This window comes from Carlito syrichta, unplaced genomic scaffold (assembly GCF_000164805.1).
Source record: "Carlito syrichta isolate Samal-C Ts95f unplaced genomic scaffold, Tarsius_syrichta-2.0.1 Scaffold123331, whole genome shotgun sequence".
In the NCBI taxonomy this organism is placed as follows: Eukaryota; Metazoa; Chordata; class Mammalia; order Primates; family Tarsiidae; genus Carlito; species Carlito syrichta.
The window spans coordinates 260,413-272,524 of NW_007067427.1; the positions used below are offsets into that span (position 1 = coordinate 260,413).

Below are 12,112 nucleotides of genomic sequence, written 5' to 3' on the forward strand. Positions count from 1 at the left end.
ACTCAGCAGAGAAGCAGCTTGTATCTGTTGCCCTTCTTTTAGGTTGCCCTTCTTCTAGGTGAGTGACTTGAACGCTCAGGATCAATTGACCTTATCTACTCCTGAAACATGTCTTTCAAAAGAGACTTGTTTTTGTGTCTTAGTTCAGTACTAGAAACTAGGTACCACTTTCTTGCTCATCATCAAAATATTTTGGTACAAAAATTGTATTTTATGCTCCAGAAGGCAAATTTAGCAAGACCTCTCCATTCTGGCTCATGGAGATTGTGGGCCAAGTTTCGCAGGGAGTGTTAGAGGCCCAAAGAAGAAAGCCACAGCAGTTCTTGTAGGTTTTTTGCCTTTTCACTGTGAATCCATTACTTTGATGACATAATTGTAAAGTTGAGAAGTAAAAACATAAGTAAAACTAACATTAAATGGAATACTCCTTTCCCCTCTTTAGGATTCTCTCTCTAGATGGGACTGCTGGATAAGCAAAGGTGTAACTATCAGTTATGCTAGTATTTGTTAAGTGACAAGTCTCAGCTTTCATTGTTCATCGATTTGCAAGTTTGTGACTTGAAAAACTGTACTAGGGAGAAAACATGAGGGGCTCATTCATTGCCAGTTCACATTAGGCAGCTAAGTGCTTTCAAATGGAATGCATTGCTACTAAAAATATTTGTAGTTTGGGAAAATATGCTTCAATTTGACCTCCTTGACACTCTGCACATTCTGGTTTGTTGATCTCGGTTCTTCAGCAGCAGTAAAAGAGAAAAGTTCAGTAACGTCTCCTTGTGCCCTCTTACTCCATCTATGGAGTTAGATATTTGTAGTAGTTATTTATATTCTTGCTCACTCTGAACAACAAATTTTGGTTTATCAGAGGCATTTTGACATACTATTTTTGGTGTGAGAATGAAGTAGTGTGATGAAGGACGGAAGGCATATGCTTTCCTAGTTGTCATTATGTCCTGTGAGTAACAAGACTGTCACATTTAATTGAAGTGTCTATAATATGCAAATGCCATTTAGTTGATGATTGAAATTGGATCCACATCTGATAACCATGGGAGGCTTACAACCTAAATCCCACAACATGACAATATGTGATTAAGGCTGAAAGGAGGATTCAGACATTAAATTCAGTGGGTCAGAGAATAGACGTGAACATGGATCTCCTGATGGCAGAGGACTTCACGTGACCTGTTTGGAGATTTTGGGAGAGAACAGTACCCTTAAAGTCAGGGTGGCACATTTCACAAAACAACCCAGGTGAAATAAAATTGCCTGATGGGACCTATTTAAAATAAAGTTATGATTGCTTTAAAGAATATATCCTACTTAGCCTTCTCATAACTTGCCTGTATTTTAATTATTTGAAGAAGTGGAAGAAAGGACCATTTTTGTTCCCCCCTCAAATTTCATTTCTTGATTTTTATGGACTTTTCACTTGTTTAAAACCAAAAATTTTAGGAAATTCTGACTCAAGGTCTGGTGTTTATTTTAAGGGTCATAGGTGTTTAAGAGCAGAGTGCTAAAAAACTGTTCCCCAGGGACATACTTTGCCCTGGCCTCTGACTAGACTATTGCTCCCAGGGGCCATCTCTAAGGAAGCGCCTGGCAGTCCTTTCCTGTTCGGCCAGTTGAAAGAACAGGAAGCATGGTACTGTGCTGTTCACTAGTCAGTGGGCTCACTTTACTGGTGTGGCTTCACACATCCATCACCTGTCATTTACTAATGTATATTATGACTCAAGGTCTGTGATACTTCTGGGCATGTGAGAACAGGCCTTTAAGTAGCAACCCTTGGTCTAGTGGGAGCACACGTCAAGCAAACAGACATTTATGGTGCATTTTGACAAGAGTTAAGAGCAAGTTAGACAATAGTTGCTTTGGGAACAAGTAGGAGAGTAGTGTGACTCAGTCTAAAGAGAGAAGAGTTCAGGGAAGATTTTTCTGGAGGAACTACCGTTTGACACTGGAAATATAAATAGGAGTTGGGTAGGTAAAGGAGAGAAAGTTTTTCCAGGCATGAGAAACCACATGAGAGGCAGGAGAGAGGATAGTAAATTTGGAGAACTTACCTGGGCATGGAGGAGAAGGAAGAGAAATGAAGAAAGAGTAGTCGTTTCACTTTTAAAAGCAGAGGTGGTCACCTCATGTGAGCGCGTGTGCCAGCTCTAATAGATATGTTTGTACTCTTTTAGCATGTTGCTGTCTTATAATCTAGAAAGTTAGGGTGTGCTTTCCCACTAGTAAATGATTGGGATCTGGTGATGCTATATCGGCTCATACCGAAGTATCAGCTCTTGGTCCTTATAGTTGTGACTTCTTTATATTTTTCAAGCTCAAAGGCATTGTGTGCCAATGATTGTTTTAGCAAGCTGATTGCCGGTCTGTTGATTTGATTGATGACCAGAGTTCGTTATTATATTGGTAACACTTCAATAGTCAATTGGGCGGATTTGCAGAAATACATGGTTTCTCTTTTATACCTCAAACTTTAATTTATTTGAAATACTTGCATAAGCATAGGCACATTGTAAAATGCCTGTAGTCCCAGCTACTTGGAAGGCTGAGGTGGGAGGATCACTTGAGCCCAGGAGTTCAAGATTGGCTTGGACAACATAGTGAGATTACATCTCTAAAAAAAAAAAGAAAAAAGAAAGAAACACTTGCAGTACCTCATGGGAATGGTAGCCATTAGTGACACAGGATATTATTTGATGAGGAATTTGTAATAGTTCTTTCCATTCTTAAAAGTTTCTTGGATTTCAGAGCTTATCACATTGAATATATAATTTTCATTTTGATCTTCATCTCAACCCTTCAAGATAGGTAGTTAGGGAGGTATCCCATTTTGTGGGTGAGGCTTGGAAGGATAGAGTTGTCCATGGTCTTATACTCTGTCTGTGGTAGAACTGAAACCTGAACTCAGTGAGACTCAAGCCCTGAGCTGCTTATACTGTGCCTTGTTGTTCCCATTTTCACCACTTTCCCTGAATTTCCTCAGCTGTTTCATGTCTAATGGGTTATGGTAATGCATGTATTTTATCCACATACTGCAGTATTTGTTCATTCAGCAAATATTTATGTCAGCTACTATATGCCAGGTACTTTATTCAAAGTATAACAAAAGTTCCTATAAAGTCATAAATTAAATTATGTAAAGAAAATTGTATTATGAAGATATGCCCTTCCACATAATAAATGAACAGAGACCATTGCTGTGCTTCAGTCATGTCTTGCTTGTGTGCCCTTTGGATGAGTTTATAACTGTAGCCTGCTGGACTCTTCCTCCCTGACCTCCCCCAGGGCCTGGGACAGTGCCTTTGACTGGTCCTGCACTCAGAATGCCCAAGGCTGAGCTTTTCTGTCCCCCTCAGTCACGATATTCATGTCCGTTTCAGGGTTTTGAGTCTTTCCCCCTAGACAAAGCACCTCAAAGACCTTTTTATTTTTTTTATTTTTTTGAGTTGGAGTCTCACTCTGTCGTCCAGACTGGAGTGCAGTGGCCGCTCCCGGCCACCGCAGCCTCAACCTGCTGGGCTCTGGCGATCCTTCCGCCTCAGCCTTCCGAGTAGCCGAAATTACAGGCATGCGCTACCACACCCAGCTGATTTTTGATTTGTTGTAGAGATGAGGTCTCACTGCCCAGGCGGGTCTTGAACCTGCGGGCTCAGGCAATCCACTCACCTCAACCTCCCAAAGGCACGGGATTACAGGCTGAGCCACCGAGCCCGGCTCAGAGACCTTTTTACATGCACCTTGCACAGAGCAGAAAGTTAGCAAATACATACAGAATGAATAGTCCATGAGCAAATGCCCTGCTAGAAATACCTACTGGGGACAACTAAGGCTTATTGCAGATGTTCTCACAGCCCAGATCTCCTTTTTTTTTTTTAAATTGGAGTCTCACTCTGTTGCCCAGGCTAGAGTACAGTGGCATGCACAACCTCGACCTGCTGAACTCAGGTGATCCTTCTGCCTCAACCTTCCAAGTAGCTGGAACTACAGGCATGCACCATCATGCCTGGCAAATTTTTTTGATTTATTGTAGAGATGAGGTCTCACCAAGTTGCCCAGGCTGGTCTCAAACCTCTCACCTCAGCCTCCCAAAGTTCTGGGATTACAGGCTTGAGCCACCGCTCCCAGCCCCAGATCTCCTTTATTCCTCTCTTCAGCCTGAGGGGAGCCCTAGACTTCTGTCTACACTGCTTACCAGGCCCACCTGGGCCTGGCGCATGGGGCCAGGTTCCCAACAGTCCTATCATCTTCCCTGTTTTTTCAGGCTGCTGCAAAATTCTTAAATACTGTTAAAAGTTTTGTCATGTTTGTTCTGAGCCATAGTTGTCTAACTGGAACAAGAAGGAAACCAAAATCATATCTAAGAATGGAATGGGATCCTTTGACTAAAATCTTTTACATAAACTGCTAATGTGATCATTTCTTTGAGGTAGACATTCCTTTCCTTTGGACAAGGGAAGTCCTAACATCTGTAGTGATGGTTTGTTGACTCCAGGCAGTTATGAAATGAATTTTCTACTCTTTTCCTGATTCAGAAGGTGACTGCCTGAGTTGGATTGTGTGAGAAAGAGCACATTCTAGCCTCCAGCCAAGCAGGAATGTGTTTTTAAACTGTTGAGCAAATTCCCAGATTAGAAAGAGTCTGGTGCAGCTGATGTCACTCTTTCCTGAGTAATTCTGGGTGGTTATTTACTGCACTCTATCTACCAGGAGACCAGAGATTTTGAATAAGCTTCATTATTAGAACTCTAGAGTTAGAGGCATGTAGGAAAAAGCTGTTTGCCAGTTAGGATGAAGGTTTCAAAGACCTGCCGCCCACTGAGCCCTAGGGAATCCTTGTGGAATGGGAAGCTAGCACAGTCTCACTTTGACTGCGTTCAGAGGGGTTTATGTGATGGCAAACAGCCAAGATGAAGACGCTGCCTAGCAGTCACTGCAGAGGCTGCTGCATTATGTGGAACTTCAAATAGCTTCTGAGTAGTCAAGCAGTGGTAAGTAGCGGTATTACTAACTACGGGCAAACAGTATTTTCAGAAGCACTTGTAAATACTGTTGTATTTTTCCTTATTTTCCTGATCCGATAAAGCACTGGTTAAGCTGAATGTTAGGAAGAGTGTGTTGAGCAATTTAGGGAGATTATTGGCCAGATTTCTAATTGGGCACATAACGTGTTGGTGTGCTCACAATTATGTGGGAGCCTGTGTTTATGCTAGGAATCTGCCCTCAGACATGTATATGCTTGAGAAAGTGCTGTTTGGTATTTCTCTGGGTAATTCTATTCTGCTCAAAATAAACTCTGGCATACAAACATTTCATCTTGGCCCTATCCTTCATTTTTCCTAACTTCTCTTTTTCTTAGCTTCTCTTTTTCTTACCAGCTATCGTTTTCTTACCTATGTCTGTACTTTAAATGAACTTGTCCATTTGGACCAAGGCTATTCTAGAACCATTTCATGAAAAGTTAGAAACCCAAGCCCTCTTTCTCCTATGTATAGGATCCTTTCTTTATTGTTGTCATCTAGTTTTGGCTAACCGTTGTTCCTTAGATAAGTCAGGGTGGGGTATGGTGTGTGCTAACTCTGGTTGTCAGCACCCCTTAAAACAATGTGTTGTCTCTCTAGCACAATCCTGGAGGAAGAGAAGGCTCAGCAAGAAGAGCGCATGAGGATGGAGTCTAGAAGACAGGCCACAGTGTCCTGGGACTCCGGAGGGTCTGACGAAGCGCCACCCAAGGTAGCCACAGCTCCTACCCCAACTGTGGGATTATATTTACTAACTTTTGAGATTCACAATATAGGCAACTGTTTTCCAGGAGGAGAAAATCAAATATCCAGTTATTCTAAAAATAATATTTACAACACCAACTTTTTGCTTTTGGCTTTTATTTTTTGCTCCTCTGCATGTTACCCTCGTGTGCTCTCACCTTCTAATGTGTATTTCAAAAAACAGCCTTAAATGGTTGGATTAGATGTCATCTTAAAATGCTCCCCTTTCCACTGCTGTACCTTGTGAGACTAACTGGGCTGCCTAACTTTGGAGAGGTTTTTCCTTTGTTGACTGTCAGCGATCTCCCAAATGATCAAGTCTGGATTAAAAACTAGGTCACAGATGCTTGACATTTTGCTTTATTTAAGAATGAGTCTCCTTCCACCTGATCATCTTTCTTTTGTTTTTGCTTTGTTTTATTTGTACACATTTTTTGCCTTTTCTTGTTGTAGTTGGTAGCTGGGTTGTTTGTGTGGGAAAGAGCATACTGCATTTGCTTTCGTTTCCTTAATGAGATCTGTGGGCAGCATCCTCAGACCTTCTCTGCCCACTCACATTCATATCCTTTCTGGTGCTTTCTCTGAGAGGGACCTTTATGATTGCTGGGCTATGCTGGAGCTGGGGGTTTTAGACAGAGTTGGTTCTGAAACACTTTCCTTAAATTAAGAAGTCTTCACAGCCAGGCTTGGTGGCTCACGCCTGTAATCCCAACTCTTTGGGAAGTGAAGGCAAGAGGATTTTCTGAGTCCATGGGTTCAAGACCAGCCTGGGCAACTTGGCAAGACCTCATCTCTACAATAAATCAAAAAGTTAGCCAGGTATGTGGCACACTCCTGTAATTCCAGCTGCTTAGAAGGCTGAGGTGGAAGGATTGCCTGAGCCCAGCAGGTTGAGGCTACGGTAGCCAGGAGCGTGCCACTGCACTGCAGCCTGGGTGACAGAGTGAGGCTGTGACTCAAAAACAAAGTCTTCACACATCACTGGATTTTGATAGGATATTTTTTTCACACACTGGCTTACATGCCATGAATAATCCAATTCAGACCTTTTTCTGTATAGATAATAGGATTTCTTACAGTTAATAGTTACCTCCTATTTGATATTTGATTAACTAAAAAAGATGTTAAGAAAATTTGAGTTATTTTCCTTGTTTCCTTTTTGAAAAATGTTCAGAAATCTGTTAACACAAGTACATTTAGATTTTTTTTTTTATCATGATGGCTAAAAACTTATTTTCTTGGTCATCATTTTGAACTGTGAAAGGAGAAAACATATCCTACATTGAAAGTGAATGTAAGTGATTGACAAATTTTGCAGAAGCTTAGAGAAAGAGGGTGCTTCAGTCCAGCCTCCTCTACAGAGAAAAGAACCAAAGACCATCTGTCTAATGAATGTTTTATTGAGCTAGGCAGTGAGAAAACCAGAACATTCGCTGTTACTCCTAGCTTAACAACCACAGATTCTTAGTTACCCTCAGGGAGGGGGGAAAATCATCATCTCAGTGTCTAAGGCCCTCCATGTCCTATTCTTGCCTGTTTTTTAATTCAGTAACAACTGCAGAATAGACCAGTAGTACTGGGAGGCAGGAAAGTCTCATCCATCATTAATTCTTCAGTCCTTGAAGTCAAGTGGATCTATTAATATGGGGCTCTGCTATTTACAGTCTGACAATTGAGCAAGTTACCTCCCTACTCTAAACCTCACTTTCCTCATTTATAAAATGACAGTATTTTATAATACTGTCTCTTAGGAATGTTTTGAGGTAATTCATTTTTACAGCACTTTATTTGTTACACAAAAATAGAAAATGGCATAGTCATTTATAATGAGCACCAAATAATGCAGCACTTCCCTAAAACTCAGAGAACTGAAGAACTTTTTTGAGTCAACATTTTTCTGTATCCCAATCTGTTAAGATTTTTAATAATTTTAATATGACTAATTTTCTAAATTAAGTTTATGGGGCAGAGATGGTTAGACTTTTTATGGTTTCAGAGCACAAAGACCAGTTCTGCTTTAATTTTAAAATATCCTCATGTTTCTTTTTTATTTTCAAAATAACTATTTTGAGACTTTTTTTGTAATCAAATTGTTCTACCCTGTATCAAGGTCTACTTGTTTAATAAACAGATAAGCAAACTATAGCCCACTGCCTATTTTTGTTAAAATTTTACTGGAACACAGCCACACCCATTAATTTGTATACTGTCCATGGATTGTTTCACCCTACAAGGCAGAGTTGAGTAGTTGTGACAGAGACAGTATGGCCTACAAAACTTAAAACATATACTCTTTGACCCTTAAAGAAAAGGTTTGACAGCCCCCAGGTTTAACTTTTTAATGACCAGAAAATTATCTGAATGGTATAGATATACAGATGCTTGGTGATTATTAACAAATTTACTGATTATGTAACTCCTGTGCCAGTATGACTGAAGTCCTGTATGCAGTTTTTATCTTCTCAGTGTTCATCTTTAGAACCAAATTCTGCTTTTATGGTCACAGTATTTGGCATGTCTGAAATGAGTCTGTTATTTCCAAGATGGTAGGTCATTATTTCCTCTTAGAGTTTTCTCTGCCCAGTGAAGTGGGAACTCTGTAGATCCATGTGAGTGTTTATAATTTTACCTGTGAGGCTGGGCTCAGTAGCTCAGCCTGTAATCCCAGCACCTTGGGAGGCTGAGGCAAGTGGATTGCCTGAGCTTGCCCACGGGTTCAAGACCAACCGGGGCAACTTGGCAAGACCTCGTCTCTACAATTAAAAAAAAAAAAATTTAACCGGGCGTGGTATCACGTGCCTGTAGTTCCAGCCACTTGGAAGGCTGAGACAGAAGGATCACCAGAGCCCAGCAGACTGACACTGGGGTGGCCATGAGTGTGCTACCACACTCCAGCCTGGAAAACAGAGTAAGACTCCAACTCAAAAAATTTTTTTTAATTTTTAAAAATTTTTACCTGTGATATCTTAGAATAAGTAAATTCAACTTAGATTTCTTCTTCTTTTTTTTGAGACAGTGTCTCACTGTGTTGCCCAGACTGATCTCGAACTCCTAGGCTCAAGTGATCCTCCTGCCTCAGCCTCCTGATCCACTTAGATCTCTTACATTTAGGTAGGATTTGTAGATAAATTTGTGTTACTAATATAGAAAAATTTTAATGAAGCTTAATTAGTTTTTTAAAGGGAAATGTTTTTCCCATTCAAGATTCATAATTAAAAGTTTAATTATAACTTAGTTAACTACAAAAGCATTATTCAGACTTTGTATGGACCTCTTTGTCATACTCAGTACCAGTTGTTTTATACAGTGATAATTTTTAGAGAAGTTTATCTGAGACAAGCCCTGTCCAGGAGAGTCCTGGTAAAGGCTCATTTTCCTCTGTGCATGTTGCTGTTCTGCAGATTCCCCTTGGATCAATGGAAAGCCTGTGGTTAAAAATATTTTAGAAGAGCTATTCTCAAAGTATAGTCCTTGGGCTTCTGGAAGGTCTCCTCCTGACCAGTTTAGAGGTTCATGAGATCAGAACTCATCTCGTAATAATGTTAAAAAGTTATTTCTTTTCCACTATGTTGACATTTGCATTGATAGAACTGCTGTCACCTTAGCATGAATCAGGGCAGCAGCACCAAACTGTACTAGTTGTCACTGTATTCTTCACCCCTGTGCTCACACAATAAGAAAAAAATGCCATTTTTATCAAGAATGAACTTGATAAAGTAGTGAAAAGTATGCAGTGTGCTGATGTGGCAAGTGTTCATTGGCACTGCTGCTGCACACTCAAACTCTACACTGTGTCTGTCTCAAGGAAGATACAGAGCAACTGAGTCACAAGCTGGACTGAACACTTCTTTTTTGTGAAATAACAATTTTACTTGAAAGAACAACTGGCAGATATACTGTTCAGAGTTACAGATTAGGTAAAAGTGAGGCCATCTCTTCAAGGAAAACAACTGATGATATTTATTGCCAATGATAAAATTTGAGTTTTCAAGCAAAAATTAGAATTTTGAAAAACTTAATCGCCATGGTCCTGATAGCGTCTTAATTCTTAAACTGTTCTGATGAGCCCAGAGTGGTGTTAATAATCCACAGTTAGTTGAATCCACAGATATGGAACCCGTGGATGAAGAAGGCTGACTGTACCCTAAATGCCCTGAAGGAGCAGTGCCACCCAGTTAAGGACATCTAGTTTAGAATATCAGTTTCTTCTGTCTCTCCCTTCTCCTTTGGGATGATTTCAGCAAAAATTCCCTCTGCTCCATATTTTGCTTTATTAAAATTCAAGTTTCTGTCTTGGAGGAAGAGGTATAGTGACCTGCTAACTCATAATACTTGTAGCAGGTGGCGTTTTTGGATACTTATCTGAAAGCCATTCTCAGAGACCTTGACATATATTAACCTATTTAATCTTCATGACAGCTCTAGGAGATAGCTACTGCTGTGATTGTCCCCTTTTCGTTGTTGACAATAGGGAGGCACACAGAAATAAAGCACCTAACCAGAATACTGTGGCTTGGAACCTGCCCTCTTGACCACCATGCCAAGTTCATATCTGTAGAGAACAGAAACAAAGCTATTTTACCAAGACATTTGTGTTCTCCACAGCTGTTGCTTAACAAAATTTGATCTTGTGGTGTCCTTGTGCAGTCATTTTGTCTATCATAAAACATACTTTCATCTTTTTAACTGTTAATTTTATTTTGAAATAGAACCTTGTGTTATCATTTGCCACCTATTTAAGTATATGGGTCACTGTGAGATGTTTTATAGAAATTTTGCCCTTCTCTGGTCTTTCATATGTTCCTTTTGATTTGGTGAGTCAGAAGTGCACTTGTTATAGAGTAGCTTCATGGCACAGCAGATTTTAGGCCAGGCACTTCTATCATTACCATCTGTGTGACCCTATTTCAAATACCTTGACTTCTTTGCCCCTCTGCAAAAGGGGGTAATAACATTGCCTCACAGCGTTATTGTCAAGATTATCAAATTGTATATAGAGTGGCTAGCTCAGTATACATAGGATACTGAGTAAATGGCAGCTGTTTTTATTTTTGCTTGTGGTTCTTAGATACCACTTCCAAAATTTAGTCCAGAAGACCTAAGTGTACAGCTCTCTTTATTGCCCTAATTCTTGGTTCTTCATTCTTCCAAGAGCATTTGATCTAGGAAACCTTTCCCATATAAACATTATTAATGCTTGCATGTTAACACATACCTTTAAAAACAAGTACAGAGGTAGTCTAACTCTTTTTTTTTTTTAACCTCTTTTAAATCAGCACAACCACTTTTTCAAATTAAACTTTTAAAAATATAAATCTGGGCAAGGCACAGTGGTTCATTCCTATAATACCAGCACTTTGGAAGGCTTTTGGGAGAATTGGCTTAAGCCCAGGAGCTTGAGACCAGCCTGGGCAACATAGTGAGACCTCATCTCTACAAAAGTAAATAAATAAACCAAAAGAAATTAAATTTAAAAATATATATATAACTGAGTTCCATATGTTCTCACTCCTAAGCTGACCTTGAACAATTATAATGCTGTAAGAAAGCAACTGGCAGTAGTAGAAAACTGTCAGGGGAGGGGGGTGGGACTGGCAGTTGAGGGAAAATGCTAGGGGAGGGAGGGGCATACCTCATCAAGAAGGGTACCTGCATGATCAGTGTTTGTATTCCTAACCCTGAATTGTACCCCACATCTTTATAATAAATAAACTAAAAAATTTTTTAAAATATATGTGTATATATATAAATCTGAAGGATAATCCCTTAGGCTCCATGGAACACATTTAAGAAATTGCTGTCCTTGCATACAGAGTAGAGAAAAGCCCAGAATGCCCTCTCTTTCCTGTTTTGGGGTTCTCGGGGGACTTCATACCTATATTTAGTTTAGAGTAGACAACATCTTAGACATTGTTAGAAATGTGACAGGGCTAAGGGAACAGGAAAGACTTTTCTACCCTGAGAAATTTAATACCTCATAATAGCAGGCCTGGAGCAAGTATAGCAGTATCTGCCACCCAAATCAGAATTGAAAAAGCTCTAAGAGGAGAACAGGGGACTTGTGTTTATCTAGGCTGGTAAAATCAGGAGCTGCTCTACAAGAAGTAACATTTGAAAGACTGAAAGGCAGCGCTTTGGGAGGCCAAGATGAGTGGATTCCCTGAGCCTGCGGGTTCGAGACCTCCCTGGGCAACTTGGCGAGTCCTCAACTCTACAATAAATAAAAAATTAGTCGTGCATGGTAGCGCGCGCCCATAGTTCCAGCTGCTTGGAAGGCTGAGGAGGAAGGATTGCCGGAGCCCAGCAGGTCGAGGTTGCAGTGGCTGGGGGCAGCCACT

At 40.3% G+C, this 12,112-nt stretch overlaps 1 protein-coding gene across 14 annotated transcripts in view; it reads left to right on the forward strand.

The window, feature by feature from the left end:
• Nucleotides 1–12,112, forward strand: part of PTK2 (protein tyrosine kinase 2) — a 286,007-nt gene that overhangs the window by 235,509 nt on the left and 38,386 nt on the right. For 10 of the 14 annotated variants that reach the window (XM_021707659.1, XM_021707660.1, XM_021707661.1 and 7 more), the window contains one exon: nucleotides 5,631–5,742. In XM_021707659.1, the coding sequence (XP_021563334.1) occupies nucleotides 5,631–5,742 (112 nt within the window). Of the gene's footprint in view, nucleotides 1–4,575; nucleotides 5,001–5,630; nucleotides 5,743–12,112 lie in introns of those variants that run through there. The other 4 variants (XM_021707663.1, XM_021707664.1, XM_021707665.1 and 1 more) reach the window with 1 other exon arrangement.